Raw genomic sequence first — 15,000 nt, 5'->3', positions numbered from 1 at the left:
AAGTACCATACACAATATCTAGGACAATAGATATAAAAAAACATTAATAGAGAGAAAAAGGAAAACTATACCAGAAAATAAAATAGTGTATGCTTAAAATGAAGATAAAATGTAATGTAATTCTTAACAGAGAACGACCGTTAGCCATTTTAGGCGGTATACAAGTAGATGTGTTCGTATATATATATATAAATTATAAGCCAGGTGGACCTCAGGGTACATTACAATAACAATAGTGATTATGATAATAATCATAAATGTCATAATAATAATCATTATCCTTATCGTTATCATTATTATCATAATCATTATAATTATCATTACTATTACCATTACCATTCCGTTATCATTATCATTATCTTTATCATCATTATTATCATTATCATATTATTACTATTATTATAATGATAATGATGATAATCATAATAATAATAATAATAATAATAATAATAATAATAATAACAATAATGATAATGATAATAATAATAATGATAATAATAATCAGTATTATGATTTCTATCATTACCATTATTGTTATCAATTTTATAATTATCATCATTGATATAGTAAGATAATCAAATAAACAGTTAACGAAAAAATATATGTATATTGAGAATATACATAACGTTCTCCATTCACGACGAATAATTTTCTTTGCCTTCCTATTCTACAGGAGAGTACACCGCAAAGAGGTCGGGATAGACTGCACAGTGATGAAGATTAAAGGGTTGCAAAATAGCTTATTATTATTATTATTATTATTATTATTGTTACCATTATAATCATCACTGTTATCATAATAATAATTATTATCATTATCATTATCATTATCATTATCATAATTATTATTATTATTATTATTATTATTATTATTATTATTATTATTATTATTATTATTATTATTATTATTATTATTATTATTATTATTATTATTATTACTACTACTACTGCTACTTCTGCTACTACTACTAGTACTACTACAACTACTACTACAACTACTACTATCGTTATTATTATTATTATTGTTATTATTATTATGGGCTAGGTTTTTTCATTAGTTCTAGCTTTTCTGGGAGGCTGTGTGCGTTTTTATCAGGACTTTCTTGTTTGTTTGTTCCGTGTGGTAGTTAATCTTTTAGTTTTAGTTTTAATTCTTATTCTTATTTTGTTTATTCAATGTATTCATGTTTATCATCTTGTTTATTCCATCTTACTACCATGTCATAGTGATACAGGAAGTGTTTCCATTTCTGAATTTACTACGAAGAGAAGAGCAGGAAGGCAGACGATTTTACCGAAGACCTTCACTTTACTTCATGATCGATGCATGAAGAAACAGCAACATAACGAAAAGGCCTCCTCTAGAACAGTGTATTTTCCTGTCTCTCTTCCTAGTTAATGCTTAGATTACATATTTTTTCTTTGCTTTTCTTTATTTTCCTGCCTGAATTTCGTGGTCATTTGATTTGCTGTTTGACTTTGATTTGGCGATTTAACCTGTAAACGTTTTGATTATGATTTTTTGGTATTTTTTGGTCATTTCGTTTTTCTTTTAGCTGTATGTATTAATTGAAAAAAACAAAAACAAAAACAAACAGCGGCGTTTTCGAAATACATCGTTGTTTTTTTGTCGTTCATAGGGCGATGTTTGTGGACTCCCTTGAGTGGTTAATGGTTAAAACAAGTGAATGTGCTAGACATCTGTCACATATAGCATTATGATAAATTATTGTGGCGAAAATGGGTAAAAATGAGTTACTGATTAGGAGAAGAAGGGGATGAGAAGGAAAAGGAAAGGAGGAGAAGAAAAGACCATGCTGAGCTCCAGGGGGGGGGGGGTGATCCCCTACCTTGGGCCTCAGTCCCCGTCTCCTAAGCCCCCCCCCCCCCCACGACAGCAACGAGCAGAGGATTGAGGGGGGGGGGGTGTAATATACATTATGTAAATGTACAAATACACAAACACATACTCATACATAAGAATATGAATACAAATATAAATATATAAACGTACATATATTATATGCATATTTTCTTCTTGCCTTTTTTTCAGATCTGCTATCACAGTTTAACTTCTCATTACTGCAAAAATGTATTAATTTGCTAATATATTTAAACCAGAATGAAAAAATCATATGCAAAATTCCTTTTCAGTAAATTAATAATAAAGGGATACAGAAACTAGGAAAATATTGTTTCATGTATATTCAAAAATGTAAAAAAAATCATCTGTACAGGAGGATTACATTCATAACATAAATAACTGGCAACATTCGCGGTTCACAAGCATTCCAGGTCTGCACATGCTCATGTAATATGTACATCCATTTGTTCAATCTCATTATTATGTACACTAATCCCTTGAGCTTCCGACGCTTGACGCCGCCAGGGTGTCAGGGTTTCTTCTGAAGAACTACCGTGTAGTTCCTTAAGCACTGAACATAACAACAACTTTATTATAATAAACTATGGGAAACACACGGTATGAAAATGTGATAACTGATAGGAAGGAGATACCCGCAGAAATCCAAATTAAATAGAAAGAAAATATATACGAGTATATAAGTCTATAATAATATGAACGTACTCCGGTACAGCATACAGCTGGGTCTCCTTGAGTATCGAAGTGTCAGCAGGAAGCGCGTCCTGCCTGCGCCGGGTTTCGCAAAGCCCTTCCTGTCCCGCCTTCTGTGGCCCCTCTCGTCTCTCTCCTGCCCTAGGCCCAGCCTAGTCCCAGCCTCCTCCCATCCACGGGGGCTGCTATAGGTGCATGGGCGGCGCCTGAGGGAACATTGCCTGGGCGGCATTGATACTGTGCATCATCATGGCTAAAGGGTTGGCCTGCATATTGCCATTTTGCCAGGGTGCACGCAGGCCACCGATCTGGTGCAGGCCACTCCCAGGGCCCGGTCCAAACAGACCGGGGCCCCCTAAACCCCCGCCGCCTACCTGGCTGCCTCGCGGGTCCATTGGTCTGCCCATCACCATCGGTCCGTTCATTCCCACGGGCCCGCTCATCCCCGCTGGCCCGCTCATGGCCCTCGGGTCCTGCCGGCCCAGGCCGCCGCTCCCAAAGCCGAGACCAGACGTTATTCTGGGGTCAATGATGGAGCTGCGAGGGACGTTGACCGCCGGAGGCTGTTGCAGCTGCTTCCTCCCTTCCCTGGGGTCCCTGGAGGGCCGCGCTCTGGCCTCGCTCCTCATGTCGATGTCGCCGCCGCTGCTCCCAAAGCCGTGGCCAAGCAGTTGCCGCATGTCCACATCTTGGGAGCCGTCGCTGGGCGTGGAGCGGTTAGAGGGCGGCGAGGAAGGGGGTGACGGAGGCGAAGGCTCGCGCTGGCGAGTTGGGGGGCTCGCCCTGGAACTAGTGAGGGCATTGTAGGAGCTAACCGAGGACGCTGACGACGGTCTGGAGGCGCTTACATCTACTATGGACAGGGCTCCGGCACTCGGGGCCATGATTGTGTCGGGCATGATTGGTGCCAGCAGAGTGGCCAGGCGCTCTCGCATCCCCTGCACGTCGTTGCTGAGGCCCTGCAGACGCAGCTCGAGGTCCTCGGGCGGCGAGTCCGGCACGTTCCCCAGGCAGCTGAGAACCAGCTCCACCACCTGCGGGTGCTCCAGCCGGTCGAAGACGGCCTTCTCCTTGGCCGAGCAGCGCTCCGCGAAGGGCGCGGGGGAGTTCTTGCCGCTGTTGATGGTGATCAGGCTCTTCAGGAACTCGAAGTGCGAGCTGACGTCACTCTTCTCGCTCTTCTTCGACTCCGGCGTCGACCTGCCAGAGGCGGGCAGAGTGCGGGCGCCCTCCTGGTCCACCTCCGGAGGGGGCGTTGACTGAGCTTCTAGAGCCAGTCGGGGATCTCGGGGAGGTCTTGCCGCCTTCTGCGCCCTCGGGTCTCGGCCCGGGCGTGGCTCTCGCTTCGCCCTGGGGTCTCGGCTCTCCTTGGGGGCCCTGTGTTCCCTGTGTTCCCTGGGGTCCCTTTTCTCTCTGGGGTCTCTGCTGTCGCTCGGCGAAGTGGGCTTGTCCTCCGGCGCGGCGTCGGCGAGGTCGTCTTCCCTGGGCCTCTTGCTGGGAGGCGTGTTGCGGCCTGTGATGTCGTCCTCCGAGGCGGCCACTTGCGCCGGCCGCTTCCTGGACTCCTGCGGCGGCGCCCAGTGCGAGAGCATTCTCCGAGGAACACCCACCGTCACCATCATCTCGATGAGACGGCCGCGCAGGCTCCTGGACTCTGTGCGGCGCAGCAGGCGGAACAGGTTCCTCTGCAGCATCTTGTGGAGGGTCCGCACGTTGTGGTCGAAGAGCGTGGGCGGCGGCGACCCGATCTGCTGCTCGATTAGCTCGGTCACCGGCTGCCACAGGTCGGGCTTGTAGCACGCCACTGTGATGAGGGCGCGGATGGCCACGATGAAGGCCGAGCCGCCTACGTAGGGCGTGGTGATGAGTCCTTTGAGCGCCGCCACGCCCTGCTTCACCATCTCGGGGCTCTGGGCAGCAACGTCGGGGTAGCGGGACACGTCGGAGAGGAGGTGCGCCACCAGCGCCGCCTCCAGGAAGCGGATGATGTGAATGATGATGCCCTCGTTCTCCCCCGCAGCCAGCAGCGCCATCAGCTGCTCTGCCACGCTCTTAACGGCAGGCCACGCGCCCTTAAATGTGGGCTCGTCCAGCTCGCCCGTGGCCAGCAGCTGCAGCGCGTGGCGGTACACGTTGGCGAACACCCGCACGGTGCGCTTGACCACGCGGGGGTCCGGGTCGGCCAGCAGGTCGCGCAGACCCGACACCAGGTCGGGCGCGCTGAGCATGGCCGCGTATTCCATTACGCTGCCTGGAAAGAAAAGAAAAATACTGTTAGTTCAGCTGTCATTGCCCTATCGTGTCCTTGTGTCAAATGCAATTTACTTCACAGATTGCAGGAAACGGGACAAGGCAGGCAACGTCGCAATGGCTTCCCTCATAACCACTGCAGTATTCGCTAGAACATATGGCTTCACCGAAATGTCGATTTCAGGTGATCAAAATATCAGTTGTAGTTCGGTTAAATACATTACATCCTATTTTCAATTTCCCATCTTCGAAAGTAATCATTTTTCTCGAAAATAGTTAGCCTTAGTAATCTGTCTCTCTCAAATATAATGTTAAATTTAATAAGTCTACTCAACAGTTATTACAGACGTCGTAAAAGCTTTCAAATAAAATGTTACTTAAGTCCGCCCTCCCAATTACAAGCTCGTTTTCTGTGAGCGTATTTCCATGGCGGACTAAAATAAACAGTAAACAATGGTTGCTGGGATATATGTGGTAACACTGCGAACCCCCTTAATCCAAACAATAACATGAATTTTACTTTTCGAAACCTTAGTGCGTATCTAGTTATAGTGTTTACCTTTCTTGTTGCCATTCATTATCGAGCAGGTTTCAAATAATGATCACATTTCAAAAGGGATGGCTAGATGTGGCTATTTTAGCAGTTATTCACTTTCACTCTCATTCCTTTCTCCCTTTCGTTTTCTGGTGTTTGAATTTCTTTGTCTGTCTAATAACCGCTCTCTTTGTCTCCCCCTCCTCCTCCTCCTCCTCCTCCTCTTTCTCACCTTCACTCACTCTCACTCCCGAACACTTTGTTTCTCTTTCGCTTCCCTTAACTTCTCTCCCTCTCACTACTCCTTTCTCCTCTCCTGTCCTATATTCCCACTTTCTGTCCCTTTCTTTCATCCCCCCTTCGCTTTCCTTTTCTTTCCTCCGTCATTCTCTTACCCTTTCATCGCTCTCTCTCAACCCTTTATTCTTCTCTTTTAGCCATTCTCTCTCTCTCCTCTCCCTCTCTTCCTCTTACTCTCTCTCCTCGGCTCTCTATCTTTTTCTTTCCTAGTCTCTCACTCTCACTTTGGAGGGAATGAGGGAGAAAGGGGGGAAAGAGAGAAAGAGAAAAAGAGGGGGGAGGGGGGGGGGAGGGGGGAGGGGGAGGGAGAGATGGGAGAGGGAGGGAGGCGGAGAGGGAGAGGGAGGGAGGGAGGGAGGGAGAGAGAGAGAAAGAGGAGAGGGGGAGGGGAGGGGAGAGGGGAGAAGGGAGAGAGACAGAAAGAGAGAGAGAGAGTGAAGAGAGAGAGTGAGAGAGAGAGAGAGAGAGAGAGAGAGAGAGAGAGAGAGAGAGAGAGAGAGAGAGAGAGAGAGAGAGAGAGAGAGAGAGAGAGAGAGAGAGAGAGAGAGAGAGAGAGAGAGAGAGAGAGAGAGAGAGAGAGAGAGAGAGAGAGAGAGAGAGAGAGAGAGAGAGAGAGAGAGAGAGAGAAAGAGAGAGAAGAGAGAGGAGAGAGAGAGAGAGAGAGAGAAAGATAGAGGAGAGAGAGGGAAGAGAGAGAGAGAGAGAGAGAGAGAGAGAGAGAGAGAGAAGAGGAGAGAGAGAGGAGAGAGAGAGGAGAGAGAGAGAGAGAGAGAGAGAGAGAGAGAGGAGAGAGAGAGAGAGAGAGAGAGAGAGAGAGAGAGAGGAAGAGACAGGAGAGAGAGAGGAAGAGACAGGAGAAGAGAGGAAGAGACAGGAGAGAGAGAGGAAGAGACAGGAGAGAGAGAGGAAGAGACAGGAGAGAGAGAGGAAGAGACAGGAGAGAGAGAGGAAGAGACAGGAGAGAGAGAGAGGAAGAGACAGGAGAGAGAGAGAGGAATAGACAGGAGAGAGAGAGAGGAATAGACAGGAGAGAGAGAGAGGAATAGACAGGAGAAAGAGAGAGGAATAGACAGGAGAAAGAGAGAGGAATAGACAGGAGAAAGAGAGAGGAGAGAGAAAGAGAGAGAAGGGACAGGAAGAAGAGAGACAAAGAGAGGAATGAAAGACAGGGGGAGGAAACAGAGACAGGGAAAGGAAATAGAGACAGGGAAAGGAAATAGAGAGGCAAGGAGAGGAAAGAGAGAGGCAAGGAGAGGCAAGGAGAGGAAAGAGAGAGGCAAGGAGAGGAAAGATAGAGGCAAGGAGAGGAAAGAGAGAGAGAACTAGGGAGAGGAAAGAGAGAGAGAATTAGGGAGAGGAAAGAGAGAGAACTAGAGAGAGGAAAGAGAGAGAGAACTAGGGAGAGGAAAGAGAGAGAGAGAAACACGAAAACTCGAACAAAACGAGAGACAAACACAAATTGCAAACTTAAACACTAGCAACAAACAGTGGTGCTAAAGTCTCAATATTACTTATCACTATCATTGTCTGCTTCTGTGGCCACTGCTTCTCCTACACCTGGCACAGCAGTGAAGTGCAGAATACACACACAACGTGAACCATAACACAACACACTTCCCGGTGATCCCATCCCTGCTAATCGGGTTAGATATGCCAAGGCCAATCACTTGTGCAAAATAATGAGCCATAAAAAAAAATATATATATAGCAATCAAAACTTTTTTTCCTTTTTTTCTATCGTTCCTAGGCCAGAATAACCCAACATCGCCACTCATTAATCATTTGACATGCTGTTACTTTTCGTCCGTTTTATTTAACGCGCGCTCGCTCTCGCTCTCGCTCTCTCAGGTGCTACACAAAGGTGTACTTGAATGCAAATTGAAAGCTCCACGCAAGGTGAAAAGGAGAGCAGCCTCTCCAAGTGCTGCAGTGCCCCCCCCCCCCCCCCCAAGTGCTCCCTTGACCCTCCACCCCCTCCACCACCCCAACCCTCCGCCCTCGCACGCGCCCGTGACCGCGCGGCCGAGGCGGCGGCGGCGGCGGCGGCGGCGCCCTCCTCACCTTGGCTACAGCCTCCCGAGGCCATCCTTCTGAGCTTATCTCATGCCAACCTGTGGACAAGACATTGAGAACTCGGTTACTGTCTTGCGGGATGAACGGGGGGTAGGAAGAGGGAAGGAGGGAAGGAGGGAAGGAGGGAAGGAGGGAAGGAGGGAAGGAGGGAAGGAGGGAAGGAGGGAAGGAGGGAAGAGGGAGAGAGGGGAAAGAGGGGAGAGAGGGGAAGGCAAAAGGGAAAGGGAGGGGTAGGAGGAAAAGAGGAAGAAGAATGAAAGGAGGGATGGCAGGGAGAAAGGGGGAAGGGACTGAAGGAAGGAGAGGGGAGGAAGGAAAAGAGGGAGGGAAGGGAGGAAAAAAGGAAGGGAAGGAAAGGTAGGGAAGGAGAGAGAGGAAGAGGGAATAAAGGGCGAAAATGGGAGACAGAGAGTAAAGCACTGGAAGGGAAGGAAAGGTGAGGAAGATGAAAACAGAGGGAGGGAAGAAATTGAAGGGTTGCAGATGGAGAGGATGGAGATAGAAATGAAAATAAAGTGGGCATAGGCAAGAAATGGAGAGGAAGAGGGAAAGGAGAAGACCAAAGAGAACAGGACAGCGCAAGATAAGAGGTACAGAAAAAATACAAAGAGAGAACACAGGCGAACTCAGAAGCAAAGGGCCGTTGTCAACACACAAAAATGACGGCGGCGGCTTTCAATATTTTCCCCAAGCGTCAACCTCTCCCCCCCCCCCCCCAAAAAAAAAGCAAGCAAGCAAGCAAGCAAGGATGGAGGTGGAGGACGACTCACGAATCCGCGCGCGCCCTGCCACCCACGCATCACCGCCGCCAGCATCGCGCCCTCATCTCCGGGGCAACGCCATACCAAAAAAAGGCCGGGCGCAAACCTCCCTCTCGCTCCCTCTGCCTGCCTCGCGACACCAACACATCCCGATACGACTCAACCCCCCCTGCCCCCCCCCCCCCCCTATGAACCTGCGACGACCCGACACGAGAAGAGGAGTCCGATCAACAACCTCCCCCCCCCCCCTCCCTCACTCCCTTCCCCAGTTCCTGGACTCCTCGCCTACCTCTATCTCTTCTTCTCTTTTTCTCACCCCTCTCCCTCTCTCTCTTTCTCACCTCCTCTCCCTCTCTTTCTCGCCTCCCTCTCCCTCTTTCTCGCCTCCCTCTCCCTCTTTCTCACCTCCTCACCCTCTCCTCATCCGCGCCTCCTCCTCGCCTCCCTCTCCCTCTCCCTCTCCTCCACCTCCTAATCCTCGTCCTCCCGTCTCCCTCTCGCCTCCTCTCCTTCTCCCCCCCCCCCCCCCCGGGAACGCACGATATTGATCTGCTCTTCTGTTGCCTTTACGCCCGTTATGATTAGCATCACCGCACGTGTTGCTACGGAACGATCTGCCTTGCCGCTGCGTCCAATCACACGGATAATCTGCCTCACGCACAAACACGAATCCATACATACATACATACATACATACATACATACATACACACACACACACACACACACCATATAAACAAAGAGAGACGTCCATTCTTCTCTCGTCATTTGTCTGTCTGTTTCTCCCTCACACGCTCCCTGGCGCAAAATCTCCCTCTCCGCTCTTACACGTGGCGCGCTCTTTCTCTTTCTCTTTCTCTTTCTCTTTCTCTCTCTCTCTCTCTCTCTCTCTCTCTCTCTCTCTCTCTCTCTCTCTCTCTCTCTCTCTCTCTCTCTCGTCCTTTCCTTTCAAATCTACTTTTCATACTGAGAAAGGTGGATGGGATAGAGAACGAAACGAAGGAGAGTTAAGAAAGAAATTGGGAGAGATGGAAAGATTAATAAGAGACTGGAAGCAGAAATAAGAGAGAAAAGAAGAGAAGAGAAGTGAAGAGAAGAGAGGGGGGGGGGTAAGGAAAAGGAAAAGAATGGATGCAAAAGGAGGGGAAAGAAGGGGAAAAAGAACTACAAATAGAACAGAGAAGGAAAAAAGGCAAGAGGAGAGATGATAAAACAGAATACGAGAACGAAACAAAGAGAAAGACGTAAAACAAGACAAGAGACAGACTAACACAACATAGCTCCCCCCCCCCCACGCCCCCCGTCCATTATGCACGAGGCGGAGAGGCGATAAAGCAAGTGAAACGGAAACAGCGCCGGTAGATGGCAGCTTGTTACGGACAAACAAAGCAAACACATGCACGCGGCACTGCGAGTTAATAATGCATAATCAAGATATGTGTAGCTTCAGGTTGACGTCTCATGTCTTCGGCCTCACTCATTCACTCACTCACTCACTCACTCACTCATTATCTCTCTCTCTCTCTCTTTCTTTCTCATTCTCATTCTCTTTCTCATTCTCATTCTCATTCTCTCTCTCTCTCTTTCTCTCTCAATCAATCAAGCGTATCAAGTTTAAATATGCATAGGTAACATAGAATCTGACTTAATAATTATACTAATCAAATGCAGTAGTAGTAGTAGTAGTAATGAGAATTACTTTTCCAATAACTACCACCACAAAAAAAAACATCAGTAACTCAAGTCATAAAAAAAGAACAATAAATAAAGAAAAAATAAAACAAGAAAACTACAAAGAACAAAAACAGAAACAACGGCGCACATCCAGTGACGCAACATCCCCCCCCCCCCACAACGGACGCAGGGGGGAGCCCACAATGACCCCCCCCTCCCCCCCACCCACCAACCACGACCGGCCTCACATTCCCTCGTCACAGGACAAAACGCTTAATCCAACATTATCTAATCTTATCTTAAATCTTCTCTTCTCTTCTCTGTTCACATCTCTCATCCTCTCTCTCTCTCTCTCTTTTTTTTTTTTGTTTAACTCCTTCACACTCCAGACATACCATTAATGACTTCATCTTAAATCCTCTTTCTTCCTCCCGATGACAGGAGATCGATCAAATTAATCGCGTCTGTCAATTCGTAATATGCAGTACACTTGCACCGATGCATGATTCCACGTGGGCGCAGGATTCATTATAAAGTAAGAGCAATTGCTTCAAGTAATGTCTCCGTGCTATTGCAAGTATATATTGATCTGCCAGTGCGAGTATTGAGAGCGCAATGCCCGGAAGTGAAGGAGGTAGAGAAGGTAGAAGAGAGGAGGGAAGGAGGGAAGGAGAGGAGGAGGGAGGGTGAGGAGGAGGAGAAGGAGGAGGAGGAGGGAGGGTGAAGAGGAGGAGGGAGGGTGAGGAGGAGGATGAAGAAAAAAGAGAGGGAGGGAGGAGGAGCAGGAAGAAAAGAGAGAGGGAGGGAGGAGGAGCAGGAAGAAAAGAGAGAGGGAGGGAGGAGCAGGAAAAAAAGGAAGGAGGGAGGAGCAGGAAAAAAAGGAAAAGGGACGGAGGAGCAGGGAAAAGAGGAAGAGGGAGGGAGGAGGAGCAGGGAAAAAAAGGAAGAGGGAGGGAGGAGGAGCAGGAAAAAAAGGAAAAGGGACGGAGGAGCAGGGAAAAAAGGAAGAGGGAGGGAGGAGCAGGGAAAAAAGGAAGAGGGAGGGAGGAGGAGGGAAAAAAAGGAAGAGGGAGGGAGGAGGAGCAGGGAAAAAAAGGAAGAGGGAGGGAGGAGGAGCAGGAAAAAAAGGAAAAGGGACGGAGGAGCAGGGAAAAAAGGAAGAGGGAGGGAGGAGGAGCAGGGAAAAAAAGGAGGAGGGAGGGAGGAGGAGCAGGGAAAAAAAGAAAGAGGGAGGGAGGAGCAGGGAAAAAAAGGAAGAGGGAGGGAGGAGGAGCAGGAAAACAGGAAGTGGAAAAAAGGAGGAAAACAAGAAGGAAAAAAGTAGGAAAAAATGAGGTGGAGATGGAGGTGGAGGAAGAAGAGGAGGAGAAGAAAGGAAGAAGGAAGGAGGAGGAGGAGAAGAAAGGAAGGAGGAAGGAGGAAGGAGGAAGGAGGAAGGAGGAGGAAGGAGGGAGGAGGAAGGAAGAGGAGGAGGAGAGAGAGGGGGGAGGGAGAGGGAGAGGGAACATCACAACAAACACGACACCCTTTGTGACAGAACCCCCCTCCCCCCACCAATCTCACCCACCTTCTCCTTCACACCCAACGGGAAACTAAAACCAAGACGACGGAACAAGATTAACAGAACGACAACGGGAACAAACGCCAAACAACGAGAACAACTACACAACAAAAACATCCCTCCTCTCGATAGCAGTCCCTCCCCCCCTTACCCCCCCCCCCCCCTTCCTCCTCATCACCGGATATAGAATTCAGATATTCGATATCTCAGTCTGGATTCAACCATGAAAAATGTAGGTCTGATTGTTATTACAGAGGCGAGGACCTCCGCTGGCACCCTGGCTCTGTGGTCTGGAATGGCATGGGTATTCATCAAACCGGTGGTTCGGGTAGTCTGGTGTGGCTGGGTATCCACAAGACCCGTAGTTAGGTAGTCTGGTATGGCTGGCCCACTTTAAGCCGCGTGTTGGTGGATTTGGTATTACGAATATCACGTTGGGTGTGGGTGTGGATGTGGATGTGGGTGTGGGTGTGGATGTGGATGTGGGTGTGGATGTGGGTGTGGATGTGGATGTGGGTGTGGGTGTGGATGTGTGTGTGTTATTAGGTCGTGGTAATATGATCCCGTGGGCAGGCATGGTATGACCGTGGCACTATAATTCATGCGTTGGTATACTTGGGGTATTTTGGGCTGTCGCAATCCGGACCGCGTGCTGGTGTATCTGCTGTGGTTAGTCAGTTACTTGTTGGTGTCTTTGGCCTGACTGTGGCACCATGTACACCCGTGATTATTGTAAACTTTGGGTTGATGTGGCCCTGGACAGTGCGCGGGCAGTGGCACGGTTTGATAGGTACCTGCGCTGTGACACGTTTGCAAGAACAAGTCGGCGGCGTGGGTGCTTATCTGAACAACAATGCCTGATAGCAGGTCCTCACTGGCGCCGTGCCTTGTAGCTAATCACGCGACTGGTATCAGTGCCCGGGCTCACGTCTTTTTTTAAGAGTCGGTTCTGCAGGGGTGAAGGAAAGGGAGAGAAAGGAAATATTGAGATAGAGAAAGATAGGCACGCACGCACAGGCGCGCGCGCGCGAAAGAAAAGAGTGCGGGGGTGGATTCCAGAGTAACACACACAACCGTGACACAATGAGAATGCACAAACACGCTTTCGATTAACAACACACCTCGCAAAAAATATTGACACTGTGCGTTTTGAAACTCCCTCCACACACAATGTTTTGCTGACGTAGCACTTCTCAAACCACAAATAATATTGCTGCGTATTCAGAAAAAAAAAAAAAAAATATATATATATATATATATAATTCATATGCATGTGACTATATGTGTATACGTACGTATATATGTATGAACGAATGTACGTATGCAAAGAATGTAGGTATATACATAGATACACATCCATTTACACGCAAATACATAAAAGAAAGAATAACGTGTAAACTAGTAAACAGACACACAAACAGCACAGGCCTCCAACGCGCATCCGAACCCATGGTTTCGAGCCGCCCCTGGGAGCCGCCCCTGGGAGCCGCCCCTGGGAGCCGCCTGCGAGTACGTCCTGTGGCCGCGTCCGTCGCCAGGGCGCCACGGCCGTTCGCGCGGGGAAAGGGAGGCTTAAAGGAGAGCTCGCGTTCGGTGTCCGCCCCTTGAGGATCAGGCGACACCGTGCATACACACACAGCTCGCCTGAGGGGCAAGGTAGGGACAGCCACCTCGGTCCATCCCTGTTGAGGGGGGGGGGGAGGAGGAGAAATACGATAGAGCTAAAAAGAAGGGGACAGAAGAGGCCGTGAATCAAAACAGAGAGGGATAAAGGGGCGGGGAGGCGCAGAGAGCTTAGAGAGGAGGGCGCCGAGAAAGAGAGGAGGAAGTGAAAGTAAAACCAGTCCCTGCATTTTTTTAAGACGCCGTTGGAATACTCGATAACAATGTGTTTTCTCTCTCTCTCTCTCTCTCTCTCTCTCTCTCTCTCTCTCTCTCTCTCTCTCTCTCTCTCTCTCTCTCTCTCTCTCTCTCATGCAAATAATAATAATAATAATAATAATAATAATAATAATAATAACGATAATGATAACTACTATGATAATAACAGTAATGATAATAGTGATAATAGTAATAATGATAATAATAATTATAACAACTAAAACAACAGCAAACCATGAGAAAAACAAAACGAACATCAAAAATAATAAGAATAATGAGAGTATTCGCCATAAAATCAAAAGTAATTATTATACGCATCGACTTATTGCACCGTTTGATGCAATGCCTCGCTCTATCGCGCTCATCACTCTTACATGTTTGGCCTCCACACCACCACCTCTAACGAAGGACACAAACCTCTATAACAAAGACACAAACATTTATAACAAAGACACGTCACGAGGAGCGGGGACGCGGGATTGGCCCGCTGGCGACCTCGGGCCAATCCCGTGGCGGGCGGGCGGGCGTCGCGAGGATCACACGAACGAACGAACGAACGAACGAACGAACGAACGAACGAACGAACGCGTGGAACTGTAATGATAACGGCGACAGGAGCTAGATGGGGGGGGGGCGAGAGGGAGAGGGGGGGGGGCGAGAGGGGGAGAGGGGCGAGAGGGGGAGAGGGGAGAGGGGAGAGGGGAGAGGGGCGAGAGGGGGGAGAGGGGCGAGAGGGGGGAGAGGGGCGAGAGGGGGGAGAGGGGCGAGAGGGGAAGAGGGGCAAGATGGGGGTTGCGGATTGGGATTGGGGTTAGAGAGATGGAAGATGGGTGCGGGGCAAAGGGAAAGAAGGGGGAAAGGGGGGTGGGATGCAGAGAGAGCAAAATGAAGGAGAGGAGACGTAAATGGAGAGATGAGCGAAGAAGAGAAAATGAGAAGGGGAAGAGAGGAGGCTGAAGCGAATGAGAGCGCGCGTCAAGGCAAACTATCCCCCCCTCGCCCCCCCCCCCCTCTCCTGTGAAGTCTGTAAGAACAAGTGTGCCTTGGGATCGCCGGGAACAAAGGCAAAACAAAGACAGATGAACATACACACGATGACTGTAACAACTGTTGTCGAGTAGACTCAATCGTTCATAATTTCCGCAAATACGTGATTTTATAGACCCACAATTTAGCGATCCACATATATATAAATAAATAAGTATATATAGAGATTATATATAATTAAATATATATATTATATTTAATCAAATATATATATTACATTTAATGAAATATATATATTATATTTTATATATATATATATATATATTGCACACATGCGCATGATCATTATCACTTACACAAACACAGATACATGCTCCTTCTCCCCACCATCCCCACCATCTCT

The 15,000-nt window shown here is 48.2% G+C and overlaps 1 protein-coding gene across 1 annotated transcript; it reads right to left on the bottom strand.

Annotated features, from left to right (window-relative positions):
* Nucleotides 1–2,190: 2,190 nt before the first annotated feature.
* LOC125039923 lies at nt 2,191–7,875 on the bottom strand. The gene is made up of 2 exons (XM_047634292.1): nt 7,722–7,875; nt 2,191–4,826 (listed from the first exon to the last, which is right to left on the bottom strand). Exons 1-2 carry the CDS (start codon nt 7,744–7,746, stop codon nt 2,761–2,763), a joined length of 2,091 nt encoding a protein of 696 aa, XP_047490248.1. The 5' UTR covers nt 7,747–7,875; the 3' UTR covers nt 2,191–2,760.
* Nucleotides 7,876–15,000: the final 7,125 nt, after the last annotated feature.

Source organism: Penaeus chinensis, chromosome 28 (assembly GCF_019202785.1).
Source record: "Penaeus chinensis breed Huanghai No. 1 chromosome 28, ASM1920278v2, whole genome shotgun sequence".
NCBI classification, from domain to species: domain Eukaryota; kingdom Metazoa; phylum Arthropoda; class Malacostraca; order Decapoda; family Penaeidae; genus Penaeus; species Penaeus chinensis.
Note: the sequence above shows the minus strand (reverse complement) of the source record. Positions and strands in the feature narration are given on the sequence as shown.

Excerpts from the sequence above, each read along its gene's own strand:
- LOC125039923 (XM_047634292.1), bottom strand. The coding sequence starts at position 7,746 with ATGGCCTCGGGAGGCTGTAGCCAAG. Across the intron at positions 4,827-7,721 it reads CTCGGGAGGCTGTAGCCAAG|GCAGCGTAATGGAATACGCG; the intron begins GTGAGGAGGGCG and ends TTTTCTTTCCAG.